Source organism: Rhopilema esculentum, chromosome 20 (assembly GCF_057945365.1).
Source record: "Rhopilema esculentum isolate cy_ngs chromosome 20, ASM5794536v1, whole genome shotgun sequence".
In the NCBI taxonomy this organism is placed as follows: domain Eukaryota; kingdom Metazoa; phylum Cnidaria; class Scyphozoa; order Rhizostomeae; family Rhizostomatidae; genus Rhopilema; species Rhopilema esculentum.
This window is the reverse complement of record NC_142834.1, coordinates 3,255,892-3,274,207: the sequence shown is the minus strand read 5'-3', so window position 1 is coordinate 3,274,207 and position 18,316 is coordinate 3,255,892. Positions and strand designations below refer to the sequence as shown.

The 18,316-nt window shown below is 38.2% G+C and overlaps 1 protein-coding gene across 1 annotated transcript; it reads right to left on the bottom strand.

The window, feature by feature from the left end:
- Positions 1–553: 553 nt before the first annotated feature.
- On the bottom strand, positions 554–18,209 carry LOC135687418 (uncharacterized). Its single transcript, XM_065203966.2, has 10 exons — positions 14,854–18,209; positions 12,728–12,925; positions 12,303–12,371; positions 10,587–10,659; positions 10,046–10,191; positions 8,831–8,899; positions 7,927–8,099; positions 7,364–7,482; positions 5,114–5,867; positions 554–4,380 (listed from the first exon to the last, which is right to left on the bottom strand). The coding sequence occupies exons 1-10, from the start codon at positions 16,603–16,605 to the stop codon at positions 1,989–1,991; spliced, it is 5,745 nt and encodes a 1,914-aa protein (XP_065060038.2). The 5' UTR covers positions 16,606–18,209; the 3' UTR covers positions 554–1,988.
- Positions 18,210–18,316: the final 107 nt, after the last annotated feature.

The following is an 18,316-nucleotide window of genomic DNA, read 5'->3' as shown; positions in this document are numbered from 1 at the left end:
CTTCAACGTCTGTGTAACGAAGGAAAATTTAGGCTTAAACTCAGACCCCCTTGGGGAGATGAGCTCAAAGATAAATCTTCTCGAAACCCAGTTTACTTTAAACCCCAGCCAAACGGACAGCAATAAATTCAGTTCTTGAATGCTCATAAATCTCTCCGGAAATTCCATTCAAATTCGGACTAAGTTACTCCGTTTAGAAAAAAATTCACTTGGAAAATTTAAGTTCCACAGTTTTCAAGTATCCAGCTCCGTTTATCAGTCAAAGATTCTCAACAACTTTTCAAGTAACGTTTAGTGCGACTATCAGCGGAGGTGTTGGCGGTATCAACAGGGTTAGCATCATCGTAAGGGGAAGTGGGGCTTGTGGTACAGCGACTTTTCGTGACAGTGAGACCCAGATGGCATTGCAATAACTTCTAGCGAGATACATTTGTAAAAAGCTTTGCTTGCGCGAGCGGTGGGGGATTCAAATACTATTTTATCAAAGATTAGGGGAAGTGTTCATTTAAGAATACAGAACCTTTTCGCAGATTGAAGCCAAATAATGACAAAATTTACGGATTACAGAAAATACTGGAGGCAAGTCCTACCTTAAGCGACAGTTATAATAAAGATTATTTCTAAAATGACACTGTTACTATTTTCAGCATTCCTGCTTGCTGACCTGATAATTAAAAAATGAATACAAAGCTGTGACTAGCTTTATTTCAATTGGGCGTCAATGAAAGTAAAATGATTATAGTCGTCATTAACATAATTTTTTCTAAAGCTTTTAAGACAGGCCGTAAGAGACCAGGTCACCATGGCAACCAGGTCACCATGGCAACTAAGTCACCATGGATTCGGGAAAATGGCCAGCACCTACTAGCTAACTATCGAATTTCGCTAATTGGCAGTAGGCAGCGATAAACTCATGACTAAAAAACTATGAAACCAGAAAAGTTCGTTCTTGGAACTAAAATTTTTGATTACGTACTTAAAAAGAAACAGAAAGACGATGACAGGAAAGGCCTGCACCGACCTGCACGTAAAGTTCCTTAACTTAAAAAAAGAAAGAGAAAGTGCCTTTTTCTCAGATATACGAAAATGAAAACTATTTTTTGTAGGGGCAAAGGAAGCACCATTACGATGGAAGTATAATCTTGAGGTTTCTTTCTCTGAGTCATCACTTGTTAGCCTGGTTGTGGTTGTACAAAAATACCTATTAAATGACAGCATGTCTTCCAAGCGACCGCCTATGCATCCGGTTGTGTAAAAAGTCCTATTAAACTGTTTTTCATAAGAAACTTTAGAAAAATTGAAACTATCCTTTTTATTATTGGTCGCAATTTTTTAGTCAAATGTTGTCAAAAAACTGTGTTACTAAGATCATTGAATATACGGGATTTTTGGAAATATGATTTTCTGGGATTATATATTTCCAACATCTGAAAGCCCTATTTTATGGCCAACGGCTAACTCGGCGAGAGCCCGGCAAGGAGGGCGGATGAGCTACGACTCCAGGGGTCAACGGCTTCGGGCGGAAAGACTCCTGGAAAGAGGGATGGTGTCCCTTTAAAAACACTGTAGAGGTGGTTCTGGGGGCCCATCTCTACTATTAGCCCCTTGGTTTCATCTATGATCATGACAACAAACCAAAATTCAGATTTTGGGATAGTTGGAGGGTCATGGTAGCCAACCTTTTGATAGAAGATGGTGCCTGATGATGATGATTGTAAGGTTATGAATCCTTAATTTTCTAAATACAACTCCATGAATTCCTGGACTACCTAATAGAAAATGGTCTTATTGAATTAATATGTGTAGCTTAAATGGGGCGTTAAAAGCAGGGGCGTTGAAAAAGGCCTATAGGGTTAGATTTAACAGGATAACAGCGTAAATATATTGACCAGCCTCAAGTGCCATGGGTGCATAAAATCAAATAAGCTTTGATTTTCCAAACGTCTATTAAAATACATAGATACACGCTTTCATATACATGTCTGTTATCATAAAACTGTTTCGCCTAATTTGTCATAATCTTTATTCGATTTTGCTTTTGTTTTAGAACATGAATTCGTTTCCATCTTCCGCTTTTTACATTTTCTTCTTAAACTCCGTATACGAGTTATGTCCAAATCACCGTTCGCTTCCGCAGCGTCAAAATCAAACTCGCAGCTACTTGACCTGCGGAAATGCGTTAGTTTTTCGCTTGCGGCAGAGTTTTCCAAAACGATATCATCAGCTGATATTTTATTTTCTCTTTCAATGTGGTCATACCCGTCAGTGGAAAACTCTTCGTTTGATCTGGTTTCCCAAGCCAAATGCTTAGCTTCTAACGATATGTCGTTTTTAATCGCTTTGACATTAGCAGAAGGGAGCGGCTTCGCGGTTACACGTTGCGGCACAGCATCGCTCGTACCATGTTCTTCTAAAAACAACGCGTTAGAAAATGACCTTGGACTTGAACTACTTGCTGTAACTACAATCGACGGTACGGGAATAAAACTTCCTTTTGTGCTAGTAGCTACGACGGTATCTGGTTCATGTCTTTTGGTATTTTGCAAGCTATTTTTGTTGCATTTACTGTCCAAACATTTACCACCCCCAACGTATTCGCTAAAACCTGATCGAATGCCACTATCGCTTGATTTAGGTCCTTCTGAAGATACAGTTGACTCATCTGTGACTGGTGCCGTCACAGCAATCTTGTCTTGCGCGAATGCACGCGAGATCTCCGCGTCAATTTCCGCATCATATGCGTCATCTTGCTCGCTATCAAGCTGAAACTCATTTGCCAAAACTACCGCGGCTCCTGATGAGTTTTTGTGACAAGCGACATCGTCCGATAATTCGTCATCCTCGTTTAAAACTTGCGAACTTTGACGCAGCCATTTTGTTATTTCAGTAAAGTTTTCGCTAAAGTGATGGTTTTGTTGTGCTTTCTGGAGAGATCCCCGCCTTTGGAGAACTGCTCTCCTTCTCTCGAGATCTGCTATTGAATATTCTTCATCTTCTTCAGTCTCATCTATAGATCCAAGTGGCGTTCGACACACTGAAGACCTTGATTCGGCATCAAATCTATCCGTACCTCTCACGTGATCATCAGTGTGATCCTTTAGTGGTACGAACTTTTTCCTTGAGATCTTCAATGCCGATATCTTGATAGGTTCAACAGTTTTGCCACAAGCGTTGCGTGAAGAATGACCAGAAGACGATTTTCGAGTTGGGTCTCGCAAGCTGGCACTTTTTTTGATTTCATTACCAAATCCGGTTTGAATTGAGCCTCTGTCACCACTGGGCACTTTTTCATCGAAATTTGAACTGTCTTGGTACAATGGTGAAATGTCTTGTTTTCCAACTAAACAATTAGAATTTTCATCTGGAATATCAATAGCCAGTTGATGCAACATTCTTGATCGACGAATCTCTACAGGAGACACAGCGCTGACTGGCAACGAATCAGGGACTTTTAGGTGCTCATTTGAACCACCTGAAGACCTCAAGGATCCGTCAGAGGTCCTTTGCTGTTTCCTTATTTCAACTTTTCGTTTTACACCAAATGACATGTTCTTTCTAGCTACTGGTTTCCGATCCATCCCTATTTCATTTAAATACGTGAATGCATGTCCGAAACCTGTTATTTGAGCTGTCATACTTTTCCGCCTTTCTGCAAGAATCAACATTGAGGCTTTCCGCTGAATATGGACACTCTCACTTCGCTTAACCTCATCCGGTAACCGCTTTGTAACGCTCCGTCTACGTGAGCTCTTTGCACGCCCACCAGACACAGAGCAATAGACTTCATGGGATTTTAAAATTGTATCCAGATACCTAGATAAACAAGAGTCCGGCTCTGTTTCACAAGTGTCCGACCGCTCCCTTCCTGTGCTATAGTGACCATTGTTTTCATCTACGCCAGCACTTGCAATAACGATCTCTGGCAGTTGGACAGCATTTCGACGTCTAAATTTGCTTTGTTTGACAGTAGGCTCGCTTTGTTTACTAGCTGTAGGTGCAACTTTCAGTGGCCAATCCGTGCAGGTAAAGCTACTTGATCGCAAAACAGGGGCTTTATTTGCTCTCTCCTCGCCTAAGTCTGTTAAAGTAAACACTGATATTGTTTTCGGCCGTTCCTTAACACGAACTCTAGCAGTAAGCATTGGTTCAACTTGAACAGGAAGAAGCAATGGATATAAATCAGGATCTGAATTATTTTGTCTTTTCTTTGACAGTGGCTTGTCTTTAATGAGACTGCCATCTGGATTTCCTGGCAAGAGGGACTTTGTTTCCCTCCCACATTCACTATTTGCTTCTACATCCTTGCTATAGAACAGACGTTGCTTATCTGGAGACCCAGGCTCGCTATCTTTAAACAAACGGTCGAACAGCCGAGAAAAGCTGGTAAAAGATAAACAAAAAATAAACACATAGATAGAAGTTTTGAGAGACGTAAAGAAGACACAATAATTGCAATAACTTCAAAAAAGAACGGAGATTCCGAAACCTAGACTTTTATGAATATTTGTATCAAACAAAAGTATTTCAATATGCTATAAAATAAATGTTTTAAATATTTCACATTCACATGTTTTCGCTTTATCCGGAAATTTTGGCGTTTTGCAGCACCAGAGGATGATAAAATTTGCATAACGAGGTAACTGAATTTGAAAACGGAACAGGAAAAAATTCACCTTTCAATTTCCTTAAAATTAAGTATATCCTCCAGTACTTATCACTATTATCATCTAATTCAATAGCTATAATTAGGGAGCTAAAAAAGATTCAAATGTTTTATATAATTGCCAGTAATATAATTTATATAACTGAAGGTGGTTTTAGGACACTGAAAGCTATGCTTATCCTGCAGTGTCCTGGTCCTTCCTCTCGAAGTGATCACACCTCGCGATTCCTTCGTCTGGAATTGCAGAGATCTGGACACTCTCCTCACTCGGGGTGAAAGTTTGGTCATATCTAGGAATCAAACCACAGATTTTTGGATCTGTATTGAGCAGCCCTAGCCTTTGAGCCATCCTCACATTTGAATGATTATGATTATGATGATTATCATGTCATTATGATGCTGACGATTGAAATGATGACAAAGATGGTTTACACACAACTTATTACTGACCTTGTTTTGCCAGCCACTGCAACCCTCTTCATTGATCCAAACCATTTTTTCATCTTATTTTTGTATCGCATTTCAAGCAGAATCATAGTGGAGAGCAAGAAGATGACTAACATCGCCAGCAGAATCGTCATATTTTGATAAGGGTTAACCTTCTCAAAGCCAAATTGTTGCAAAACTGCTATTCCCATGTTTGATTGACATTCAAGCTTTGATTGACTGCTGCAGTCGAATATGACATCATTGATGAGCACCTTCATTGTGGCGCTGTAGGCCCAGTGAGTTGGGTTTACATAGAACAGCCAATAGTAAAAGACAGGCATTTTTGGTTCAGGGACGAGAAATCCACCAGCGAAGCCAGATACAGCTGATAGCATCGGGCAAATGAGGGTGGAATATCGAGGGATGGCGCTTGCTGACAGCATAATGATTGCGATCCACACGTGGTTTAGTTGAAGGTGTATCAGAGTGGTGACGAAAAACTTCCAGAAGTCGAGCTCAACAACGGTACAAAGGTAGATTATCGTGCAGCTGAGAAACAGGGGCAGGACAGTAACTGCCGCAATGCGAATGAAAGTATGGAGAACAAGTTCGCGCGAATTTCCAACTCCTTCCGCTTGCTCAAGGGCGAATAAAGGAAAGGCTTTACCTAAATGTGTATGTATGACCGACGCCATGAATAGCTGGCTTGCACACAAAAACACTTGATAGCAGCTCATCAGAAGAATGCCGCTGTCTGTTTGCCAGTACACACTACCTGCGGAGGAGATGAAATAGGCATCTTTAGCTGGGTAAAACGTGAGATACGAAGGAGGGTTGGAAGGTTTGCTGAGAAACGCGTTGCAGTCAAACTCAACCAAGAAAATATAAGGAGATAAATGCAACACCCAAACAAATCTTTCTATAAACAATTTAATTAGGCGTTGTTAGCGTGTGGTAGAATAGGTTCAAAATCTTTGGTTGGCTGAGATTTGTAGGTGTGGCTGAAAACGTAATAAAATAAGCCTAAATCGACCTGCGAGGCAAATTGGTTGTTGAATTCGTGTATGCTGTCTTTTTATTGCAGTAGGAGAATTCAAGTTTCTCATCCGATCAAAGATTTGGAACCTATGCTGCATGTGGCAGTTCAAAGTCTTTTCTCACTGATCTTTCTCAGAGTCAGTTGCTTTCTCCCTTCTGAGGTTGAATAACTGCCGCCAAAATTTCAATATTAGAATGGGCACACAAATCTGCGCATCTTGGTTCCATACGGATCCGATCCCGTGTAAACACCTCCTCAAAAATGAGTTCGGATCCAAATGGATCCGATACTGTTTGGATCCGACCCCGTGTAAACAGGGCCTTAATCTTATTCTGATCACTTGCCAATCAAACAATGATCCAAAGCATGATTTATATTCATTTGCACAAATCTCTAATTAGATTATCCCTAATCACAGGTCAATCAAGCGATCACTGCTGTACCAGATGACACGACCTCTTGAATTGTATGCAATACAGATAGCTATGACTCCAGGTGATCCTAATCATGTTACATCCAATTTTATCCAATCACACTAAATCGCATTACAAAGCTTAACTTATTCTTTTCAAATTGGAACCTATCATTTCTCAAATGACCTTTTTACGGAAATAAAACATAAGTTAATTTTCAGCTTGTGTGGCCAAGCAGTAATAAACTTAAAGGATGTGTTTTTGTTGGCAATTCGAAGGCAACTTATTGCATTAAAGTTGCTATGGCATTCGATGATCATTTTAAGAGCTACCGCACTAGGGGGTTTCCTTGAGCAGGGACAATAAAATGCAATCTACTGAAGCTGTTAGAAATCAAGTCACGGAAATAAAGCAATATGTATCGAGTCAGGAAAAATCGACTGCTAATACCTGACATACCAAACTGGCTGTTTATTTTAGAATAATTTAAAGAAAGTTGATTAATAGATATTAAGTGAATTACAGTTAGTAGGACCAAGTTAATTTGGTAGTTAACACAGGTAACATGGGTTATATGGGTAAAAGGAAATGAGCGAAAAATTCGCCAAATTTAATCTTTATGGCCTAAATAGCACAGAACTTAAAAAACGAAGTTTTATGCTTAATTTTCAAGTGAATACAAAGTTAGAAGCATACAATATTGTCAGGTTACCAAAATGTTTACCAACTAAATATACTGCTTATTGTGCTGTGGCGATCATAAAAGGGTTGATCTATAAAAGTTATGCCTTAGGAACATAAATAATGACGACAACCTACCTAAAGCAAGGCCATAGAGCAAAAAAATAATGAGCAAGTAAAGCTTCTGCGCTGTCGTCTGACATTTGGAAGAACGGCAGTCAAATGCAAGCAGTCGGTCGGAGAGGCTTGAAGAGTACCTGCGAAAGATTGAAGGTGTAATAACATTTAAACACCTCTTAGATCACTTAGATTATTGGAGAAAAATTCACTCAAAATCTTTGTCTATCCAAGAAGGTTCGATAACAGCCTCATTACGTATTGAAGTAGCTGTGAACGTTTTCATTAAAAAAACTGTTTAAAAATCTTTTAGACCACTAAGGGTATTGAAGAAACTTCCTTAGAGTCCTTGTTCACCTCGGAAGGTTGGATAACAGGCTTAAGACATATTGAAGTAACTGTGAACGATTTTGTTAAAGAAAACAGTTATTCTAACGAAATAACGAAATAAACGTTATTCTAGTGCAGATCACCCATGGAGTTGATTAAAATAAAAAACGTGGGGTTAAGTTTCTTCTATAAACATTGCACCCTTTCTTGTTGCAGAAAGAACCCATTAGCGGAAACAAAGATGTAAATTTTACCTTTTTATTTTCATGCTCAAAGTTTTAACCGGATTCTTCGTTGCTTTTTGCACGGCTTTTTTGATAGCCTCGACTTCGCCGCTTTCCTGGTAATGCTCCACAATCATTTCTTGTGATTTCTTAAAGACTAAGACGTCCATTATGGTGTCCGCAGGATTGGAGGCGTCTAAAACCTAAAGATTGGACTTTGATAAAAAAGTTTCTACTTGAAAGAACTGAAACCTGACAAAACATGACGGGGCACGAGGAGGAACGATCGGTAATGTTTCATTTTGATACCCACCTAAGTAAGCATTTTAGGACATGAAGGATTTGGAATCATGAAGAAAACCTTTTTGAGCAAGTGCTTTTGTTTTCAAAGACACAATGCAAATAAAGAAAGCCTCCTCAAAATCAAACTTGCTCTTAACCCTCTTGTGGAATACTCTTTAATTGAAAAAAATTTTCTGCTTAAAATCAGGAAAAACTTTAATAAATAAATTGCAATAATCAAAATATCAAACGTTTTTCTTAGCTTACAATAAAGCTTACTTACTAAAATTTATGTCTATGGTTAATTTTAGTTAAATATAAAAAGCATACCGGATTCATTTCGTATCGGATCGCTTTACGTGTGAACAGGGTGAATCCGGTATCGTGTGAACAGGGCCATAGGTTCAGGACAAATAACTTTCGAAACTTTCGATTGTCAACCCAAGCATTTTATTTATAGGAAATCTTTCACAGCAAACTGCGATGTTGGTTAACTGGCTCTAGTTAAAAACGTTTCAAAACCACTGTGCAGTGTTTTAACTTGCCTTTATCAAAGCAAATCATATAATGCAGTAATCCCGAGTTTTAGAAAGCTGATGCTACGAATAAATTAACCAATTGAGATACAAAAATGCAACCAAAACCAACAGACCTCTCCTGAACTCTGCAATGCCTCAGCAATCATTGTTGGCGCCATAATCGGTGAGCCGTAATAGGCAACCTAGAAAGAAAAAACATCTTGGAATGTATTCATTTGTATAAAATAAGAAAATATAAATAAAATATAAAATAAGAAAACTGTTCTGGCTGTTATTTTTCTGCATATAAAAATGGTTCTGGGGGCCCATCTCTACTATTAGCCCCTTAGTTTTATCTATAATCATGACAACAAACCAAAACTCAGATTTTGGAATAGTTGGAGGGTCATGGTAGCAAACCTTCTGATAGAAGATGGTACCTGATGATGATACAAAAATGGGTGAGTACGGTTTATATTATTCCTTAGAAATAAATCTGACTACAGATGCATGTGTATTTTATGACTTTATCGAACTAAAGGTTTCTAAAGATTAGGTAACTAGAAAAAGAGAAACAAATACCATAAGAAGAAAACCAGAACCTGGAAAATATTTCCATAAATATGAAATATTTGAAATGCTATCTTATCTTACAGGAAGCATTTTACGGGAAAGAAACGAATCTAAAAAAATGTTACTAGAACGTATTTTGAAAATGGTATCTGTCTAATGCCCATGTTGTGATTTCAATAGAAAAGATTATGAAATACTGTTTCACTGGTCGATCAATAGAGTGCTTGATTTTCCATAGGCATAGCAGAATAAAGTTCTAAAGTGTGACGTCATCAAAAACTTATTTTTAGAATTTTTGAATTTTAACCACATAGCGTAAAAGATCACCATGAAATACTTTCAAATAAGCAAAATTGGCCAGATATGTCTAAAATCGGTTGAGATATGGCTAATGAAAGATTTAAAGTTTGCTAACGAATCACTGTTATTTTGGCTGTGTTCATAAAGTTATGAACAGAGACCAAAATACAGAGGTTTGATGGAGAGAGAACCAATAAACATGTGGCCATATCTCTGCCAATTCGTAACATATTTGCCTGATTTTGCACATTTACAGGTATTTCTTGATGCTCTTTCAGGTTATGGGATCCAAATTCAAAAATTCTAAAAAAAGATTTTTGTGACCTCATCACTTTAGAACTCTATAGGACAGTTCTAAGTTGCAACTCTAGAGCTTTATGTTGGCTTATTGCAGTTGCTTGATGATCATATTAAGCGTGAAACTCAGAACCACCCTGTTCTATACACCAAACATACAGAAAAGTTTAGATACATACATGACCTCCACACAGGAACAAAATCCGGTCAAACATGTGGAATATTTCAATCCTGGGCTGATGGATTGTTAGGATCACTAGTCTGCCCGAGAGGGTAAGACCGTGCAAGGTTTCAAGAAGCTCAAGTGAAGATGCCGAGTCTAAGCCTGAAAAAAATGACAATGGAACCAAATTATTACGAGACGAATGAATCGACTTGTAAAAGAGCGAGTGATAAATAGAGCTTTCTGTAGTTTAGTCAAAAATATTTTATTGATTTAAAAATATTGTGATCTGGAACAGCTGATTTTTGAACTTTTTTAGAATCCCTAAAACAAAATTTCGACATCTTCTCACAATCTAAAAACAATATCGATATCTTACAGTGTTGCGCTAAAAAATAGACAAAACTTTCTTAATCAACTTTTGCCTGCAGCTTGTGAAATCGAAGAAGCATTTGCAAAAATATATTGTTTTTATCAATCAAAAAATATGTAGCAGACACGCCTGTTTTTTAGCAAATAAAACATCGTTGAAGTGTAAGTATTATGGAAATGCTGACCTGATGTAGGCTCATCCAAGAAGAGAATGCTGGGAACACGCAAAAGCTGAACTGCCACGCAAAGACGGCGTTTCTGGAAAACACCAATCGATCACAATCACTCGTATAGAACGGAAAAATTAACTGAAGACGACATTCGAATATACGAGAATGGGGTGCTCATAGTCAAGACTACCCAAAAGAACAATTTTCATATTTAGTAATGAAATCAAAGAACATGTATTCTGCGGGATGTAACGAGCATTTTTTTCTTCATATTAGTGTGCATATATTTACATATACATAAATTCTGTATTTGCGTATAATCAATTTAGAAAAATTGACGAAAACGCATCCTTGAAATTTTCCCGCCGTTTTCAAATTTTATTAGATCCCAGTCTTACCGCGTGAGTGTATTCGCCATTTTCATCACATAAAATTAGTAATAATCGTCAATTGTCTGGACAATCATGATTGAAATTACTTTGGGCTGTTACTGAAAATTTTTCACTTTTATGAAGCAAATTTTGATTCCAGAGGACAAAGATACATTTATTGAGTTCGAGGGTGAATATGAAAGCCTTCGTACCGTTGTGATAATTAAATTGGCGATCCCCGCCGAATCTAAGGCTGAACAGTGAGTGCATCTTTGACGGGATTATGAACCATTCCTATATTCAAGGTAAGTATATAATTGATTTTGTCTAAATGTGAAATGTCTCTAGCGTTTTGGGTGGGGAGAGGTAAAAACCTAATTAACCTGAATCTCGACACGAAATTTACCGATCATTTGCGAGGTGTTTTTGTATATTATTCTTTGCGATCGAACAGTAGCGCCAATATAGGTTAAATAGCAACGCATGATGATGAACTGGACAAAATATAAAGTGGAAATTCGCTTTGTAGAGGCATGCAGTGTTTTTTGTAGACGATGTGGTAAAAACACGCTGAAATGGCGAAAATGGGCCTAATTCTAGCTGCGAGGCGGTTTTGTTGTGAGAATCCTGTGTGCTGATTGGCTTAGAACATGGCAGCGAACAGAGCTCTCAGCCAATCAAAGATTTGACCGCTATGATCTTTTTCCATATATTTCTTTTCCATGCTCTTATATCCATCTTCCTATTCCATTTGTCGAATTTCATATTCCTTTAACGTTTTTTAGTTCTATGATCGCTTTTCAATTTTACTTGATAACGGGCTTTGCTCGAAACGTCGTTATAAATTTAAAAAAAAAATTTCCTGTTACAATTTCATCACATTGATCGTTATTATAGCTTTATATGGTATCGCATGCAATATAGTATACAGATAAAGTTCATTCTTGTACACCAGCTGCCTACAGAGAGCAGGAAAGTTCAAGAACACAATTGAGCTTTGAGATAATACCGTTTTAGCAATCAGATATTAAATAGGTTTATGAACTCAGCAAATAACACGAAATATTGCTCCTCATGGGAAGTAACTTGTGTATAAATGATTTGTGGTGAAACGCAATACGATAAAGGCTCGTAGCAAGCTTATTGAATTGATGCCAAATAGCTCTGCTAGTATGAATTTCATGCACCTCTAAGGCCTTTGAGTAACCAAGATTTTATATTCGTCTTTTAACTAGCTTAACAGTTTTTCAGTTTTGAAGTTTTTGGCTGGTCTTTAGACAGAGATTTAACAGTTTTTATGAAATAATCATTTGAAACTTCTCTTAAACTGAAAAAAATAATTGGAGAGTTGATGACGTACCTGCCCTCCGCTCAGCCCAGGCCCCACAGCGCTCCCAACGACAACATCCGCGTAGTCATTCAGCCCAGTCTATAGAAATGACAATTTTGAGGCATGAAGACTCTTCACAGTAGCATCAACAACAACAAAACGATATAAAACAAAAACAACAACAACATCATCATAAGCATAAATAACAGCCACAACAGCATGAAGTAACAATCTCTGAGACATTATTTTGGAAATTCTGATAATTACAAACTAAAGTGTCTGATAATTTTCAATTGAAACTTATCGACATAGAAAGCTTCCTTTCGTTGAACAGCACATATAGGCCATTTCTAGCTCTTATGAAACAGTTACCTAGTTACCTAAGTCACAATAACATGATAATGTGTCACAATTTTACAGCGAATCTACCGTACTTTCTCTATCAATAGTCTCACCTGTCCTATCACCTGTTCTACTCTCATCAGTTTGTTTTTGATTGACATTGTCTTTGGCAGTCTCATCAACGCACTGAAGGTCAAGTTCTCCCTGACAGTCAGCTCTTCGTAGTACGGAGTAGCTAGCTGCATAACATAACCACTGTTACTCTTAAACCAATCTCGTGTTTCGCTGTTGTTCAGGCCATTTATAAAAACCTGTTGTAAAATGCGTTCATAAATCAAATTGACGTCACAAGGGTGAGGAGGTAGGACACACATGATGTTTAATGTCAAACAAATAACAGCCTCACACTTGACTGAAACACAGCCTTACCAAACCGCTACAGTTCCCTGGCCAATTAGATTCCATACGCACACAACTATTGTCTGCGGACAAAATATTTCTAGATTCGAATCTTATTGCTGACGTCATAGATATGAAGAGACTCTGAGGGTATTAAGTGATTTCGATGTTCTCTAGGAGACTGAAAACTACAGAAAAGGGAAAAATCCTAAATAAAAACATCCAAATTTTAATTTCCATGTTTTCCATATTCGAAAAAAATTATCCATTGAGTTTTCAAGTGTTTCTTTTAGAGGAAACCTCATTGACTAAAAGATTCGTAGTGCACAGTAGCAAAGTAACTTTACTCCAACACAGAATTACAAAAGCCAGGTTCTTTTGATTCTTATTTTAAAGAAGCCAGGACAACTGACATCCAGAGTGACTTGCACTTCTTATTAATTACTGAAACTGTTCTTTACCGGTCTGTAATAAAGAGCTGGTTGCCATATAGGCAGGGCTGTACACGTTTGCCTGACAATCGCATTAAACGTGACACTAGGAGTTGAAACTTGGGCCATCCTGCTCTATACACCGAAGTCAGTTCTTAGGTTAATCTACATTGGATGTATAACTACAGCGATTTACCCCACCCGCCCCGACCTTGCAGTGGCGGAGCCACGGGAGGGAATGGGGGGACTAGTCCCCCCCCCACTTTTTCAGAAAGTTGGTCTTTGAGATTCTTGCAAATCTTATAAGAAAACTTCGGGGGGGGGGGGGGGGAGTACGTTATTTAGATCGTCACATTAAAGTGATATTTCTCAGGAGACAAGAGGTGTTTCAAGCAGGGAAAAACAGGGCTTGGTAAAAAAAGGGCGTGGTCCCTGACACACCTTTTGCCCCCCCCCCCCCCCACTTATACCAGGCTGGAGCCGCCACTGCGACCTTGCAGAGAAACATGGCATGTTACAAGAACATATCCCAACAAAAAAGCACGCACGGAGCAAGGAATGGCATTATCTTTAGTGTAAAGGTCATCTCTTTAGTCAGTGTGTTGATAAAAGCAATCTTTGGCTTTGTGGTACACGAAAAATGATTTGGTTTTCATTGATGAAATAGAAATTCCAGGTATCATAGAACAAAATAATTTACGATTTAAATATAAGTTATTTACAGTACAAATATAGGTTTTGTTTGACAGTTAATTAAAGCTGGTAAATCTTGATATTTGACTTGGACGGGTAAACCTTTGCTTAATGGAAATCAAAGAGATCAAGTATTCTAGCTGTTGACATTCGAAAGAAATGTTTAAAATGTTCTGAGACATAACTACATTGAGATAACTGGTTCAATCTTCAAAGATGCACAGATTTTGAACAATACGCAAAGAAAATTTTTTGTCCTAAAACTCTTTGCTGCAGAGAAGCAATGCACGTATCATTTTGACTGTTCCTAAAGAAACATTGATCAAAATAAGACGAAAAATGCTTTGAAGTGCAGTAGCAATCATAGCGATCGGATTGTAGAAATCGAACATATCTTATTTTTCATACAAAGGCAACATCTGCGAAGGACTGAATAATTTTTAGGGGGTACAGCTATGTACGAAAAAAAATACCACAACAAGAAGCGTTTGGTGCAAATTCTTTTGTTTTGTCTGAAAATCTCTGGAAATCCTTTTGTTTTCGTACGCTATTTCATCATCATCAGGTACCATCTTCTATCAGAAGGTTGGCTACCATGACCCTCCAACTATCCCAAAATCTGAGTTTTGGTTTATTCTCATGGTCATAGATAAAACTAAGGGGCTAATTACAAGATTTAATGGCCCCAAGAGAATAATAGTAAAATGCCAACTTACTTTCGACTCCTTTGAATCTTTTCTTCCCGTTAAAATATCCAGCAATGTAGTTTTCCCACTTCCCGATGGACCCATGATAGCAACCAGTTGTCCGGGGTTGAAGTATGCATTTATCCCTTTTAATATCTGCTTTTTCCCTGCATCTGTGCCACCCTTACCCCTAATTCTCAAGCTCAATTTCTGCCATCGATTTCTCCCATCGTTCACTTGTCGTTTGTGTCCCCCTGCAGTCACCGAATACTCAACATCCATGCAAGAGAGACCAATATAGTTAGACGGGATACAGCAAGGCAACCCGACTGCTTTTAACGTATTAGTGTTATTATACAATGAGTCAATGAACTGGTTTTGGATACGAGTTTCTCTTATTCTTTGTACCACCCAAAATACTTTTACTGTTACGCAAATGAGAGTGAGTATAAGATACAATATAAGAAGCAGCCATTCGGCCCATTTAGGCCAGGGGCTTACTTCGGAATAAAATTCGATTGATTTCGGGCATGTGGGGTTACACTGAACACGACGACACGAGTCCGATAACACAGTGGGTTCTTTTCTCGATAAGTCACTCCCATTGCGTGTTGGTTGCACGTTGGAAACAATGGAGGCCTCATACCAATTCTGAAGTATTTTGTTAATGGTTTTCCCTTTGACGGCCACTTTGTTCCATCTTCCTTTTTTCACAATATGACGAAAAACAAACAAGGGGAATTTGAATGATGTCTCAGAGCGCGAATTGAATAGGCCGCCGGGAGACCACAAAGAGCTCGTAGCAAAAAATGTATGTTGGAAGCAAGAGACTATTATGGAGTGGATGTTTGAGATTGAGCTGGTTACTCGTAATGAATGGGAGATTTCTCCGCCAAAAGCAAGCATGTCCGAAATGATTTTGCTTGTTTTGTCAAAGCTTGTTAACTTCCCCGAAAGAATAATTCCTTTCGACAAACTGTATATGTCGTAACGACTCATAATATTGAATAGTTGTACGTCGCGCGGGAAAAACCGCTTTGAAACCATGCAGAAAATCGACAAACAGCACGGATAGTGTAAACTCGTATCCGAACATCCTGGCACTGTGCTTACTTCAGAAATAAGCTTTTTCAAACCTTCATTAGCTAGCATGTTTTGATAATTAACAAACCAGGACGAATCAGTTAAAGCGTATATTTTTGCCCTGTATTTTCTTCTGACGAATTTCGCGTGATTCAAAACGCCGATGCCGCCAGCGCTACTTCCAGCGAGCCAGATTTCAGTGGCGTTTATCAAACCATAAGGATTCAAATCATCGATAATCGCGCGAAAAATCGCTTCACCGTGAAATGATACTGGCAGCGTTCTCCCTTGCGCGTTGCGAAAAATAATAGTTTTGTTGCCAAGCCAAAGATCATTACTACAATACGGTACTAAGACTTTATTATAGCGATAAAACAAGTTGTTTTGATCTGAAGACGACAAAATATCTTCTCCAACAATTTCTCTTGGATATAACCCTGTACCGTACAAATAAGGCTCTTGATTTTTCCTATTTAAGCAAGAAGCATAATCGAAGCATCCTCCACCGCTTTCTAAAAATATGACCCATTTGGTAGAGTTGTTCCTGCTGATGTAATATATTGGCGTTGAGCCATCGCTGCAAACTCCCCATCCGCCAGAAGTTCTGTTTACAGTTGTTCGGTGCATCGAACAGCCTGCCTGCGGCGGGAAGAACCCAATAATTCCAAGGCATAAAACGAAGAATGTTGTAAAGAGCATGGCTAGATATCAAACTTTATTCCTTTGTGGTCGAGACGCAGAATCTCCGATCAAAATACAGATGCAGGACCCAAATAACTTCCAGGACTTTTCATAACCAGCCCAGATAAGGATCAGTAATAAACATCTTTATAAACCAAAGAAAAATTCAAGTTATTTCTCAATATTTCGTTTGCTTACTCTTGCATTGTTTTTCCTACCAAATATGCAGGCACGCTCTTGGCAGACGACACGATATTACACTCTCTTCATAATTCTTGTCGAAACGAGTGGCTCCGCTTAAACCAAAACAAGAACAGAAAACACAGCGCACGAGAGTATTAAATACCTGGTTCTATGTCGGCAGCGTCCTTCCTAATGCTTCTCTTTCACCGATCTAAACAGGCTTGCACCAGTTAACTTGAAGCAATTCAATATTTGATGACGTCACACAGTGTTATGACAGCCAATTTCGTATATTTTAAACAGACCAGACATCACATAGAGTCTAAATATGTCTAAACATATTAATTTATAAATTGATTTTCCCGATGCATCCTCGAGATAAAGATTCGTAAATAGCTAACAATTTGAATCGGCCTGATGAACAGACGATTTGATTCGCCACAATCTCCTTTCAAATCCTTTATCTTTGAAGATGAGTCGAAAATTGAATCATCATTTCAGCACAGCTGCGCGCTCGCGAAGCACAGAAACAAGTTATGCCATCGCAAATATTGTTTGAAAAGATACTCACAGTCTGGAATTCGAGCCACCCAAGGGTCATGCGGTCATTAAACATGGGCCCGACATCTCATTACAAAGGATTAATATTCTGACTATGATGATTATTCAAAGAAACTTTGAGTATGATAATTCATGTTGATTATGATGCTGATTGAGTTCACTAATACGCTTGAGTACATGCGACAATTATGAAGATATATGAAAATATATGAGAGTAATGTTAATTATGCAGCATGCTTCAGTAAAGAACAGTTTCATACCTAAGTAAGTTGGATCTTGTGTTGTTGACAATTTATGCAAATGCATCGAATAATTCTGAAAACCAATGGTTAAAGCAAAATGCGCAAGGCAGACTGTAAGGCTGCATCTGAACACCTGTAAGTAACGATACTCCAGGACTTTAAAAGGTTAAATGTATGTTAATTTATGCCATTTAATGACAATATACGTCAATGAAACAATGCATAGTAGGATGATTTGCTCCTACAGCACATCAGTTTTACTTTTAGATAAAAAAATCGATACTAATTTAGAACGCATTATTACAATAATGTATGATAATTTATACATCTAATGCTTAGAAACACGACAACGAATTCAAAACAATTCTTATTTTGATTTTCATTAAGCAGTTTTGTCTAAGGTATAGAAATAAAGAGAAAAGGGCTGTACTCAAAATAGTATAACAGTTATTAATGATGTAGGATAGATGATGAAATCTACTTTAGAATGTAAAATATCGCAACAATAAAGATCCCAGGGAACTGGTTCCCCGTACAATATTTTTCGTTCTTAATCCCGCCCGCGCATTATTACGAATCTGCCGCAGAGAACGCGCGGAATAATTTTTTTTCTGGTCAGGTTCTCCGCGAATATTTCACGATTTGAACTTCTGATTACGAGAAAATACAAAGAAACAAGATCTCTTTGAAAGAAACAAGATCTCTACGAATTCCGTGGACGATTTCTCATGAAAAGTTTGTTT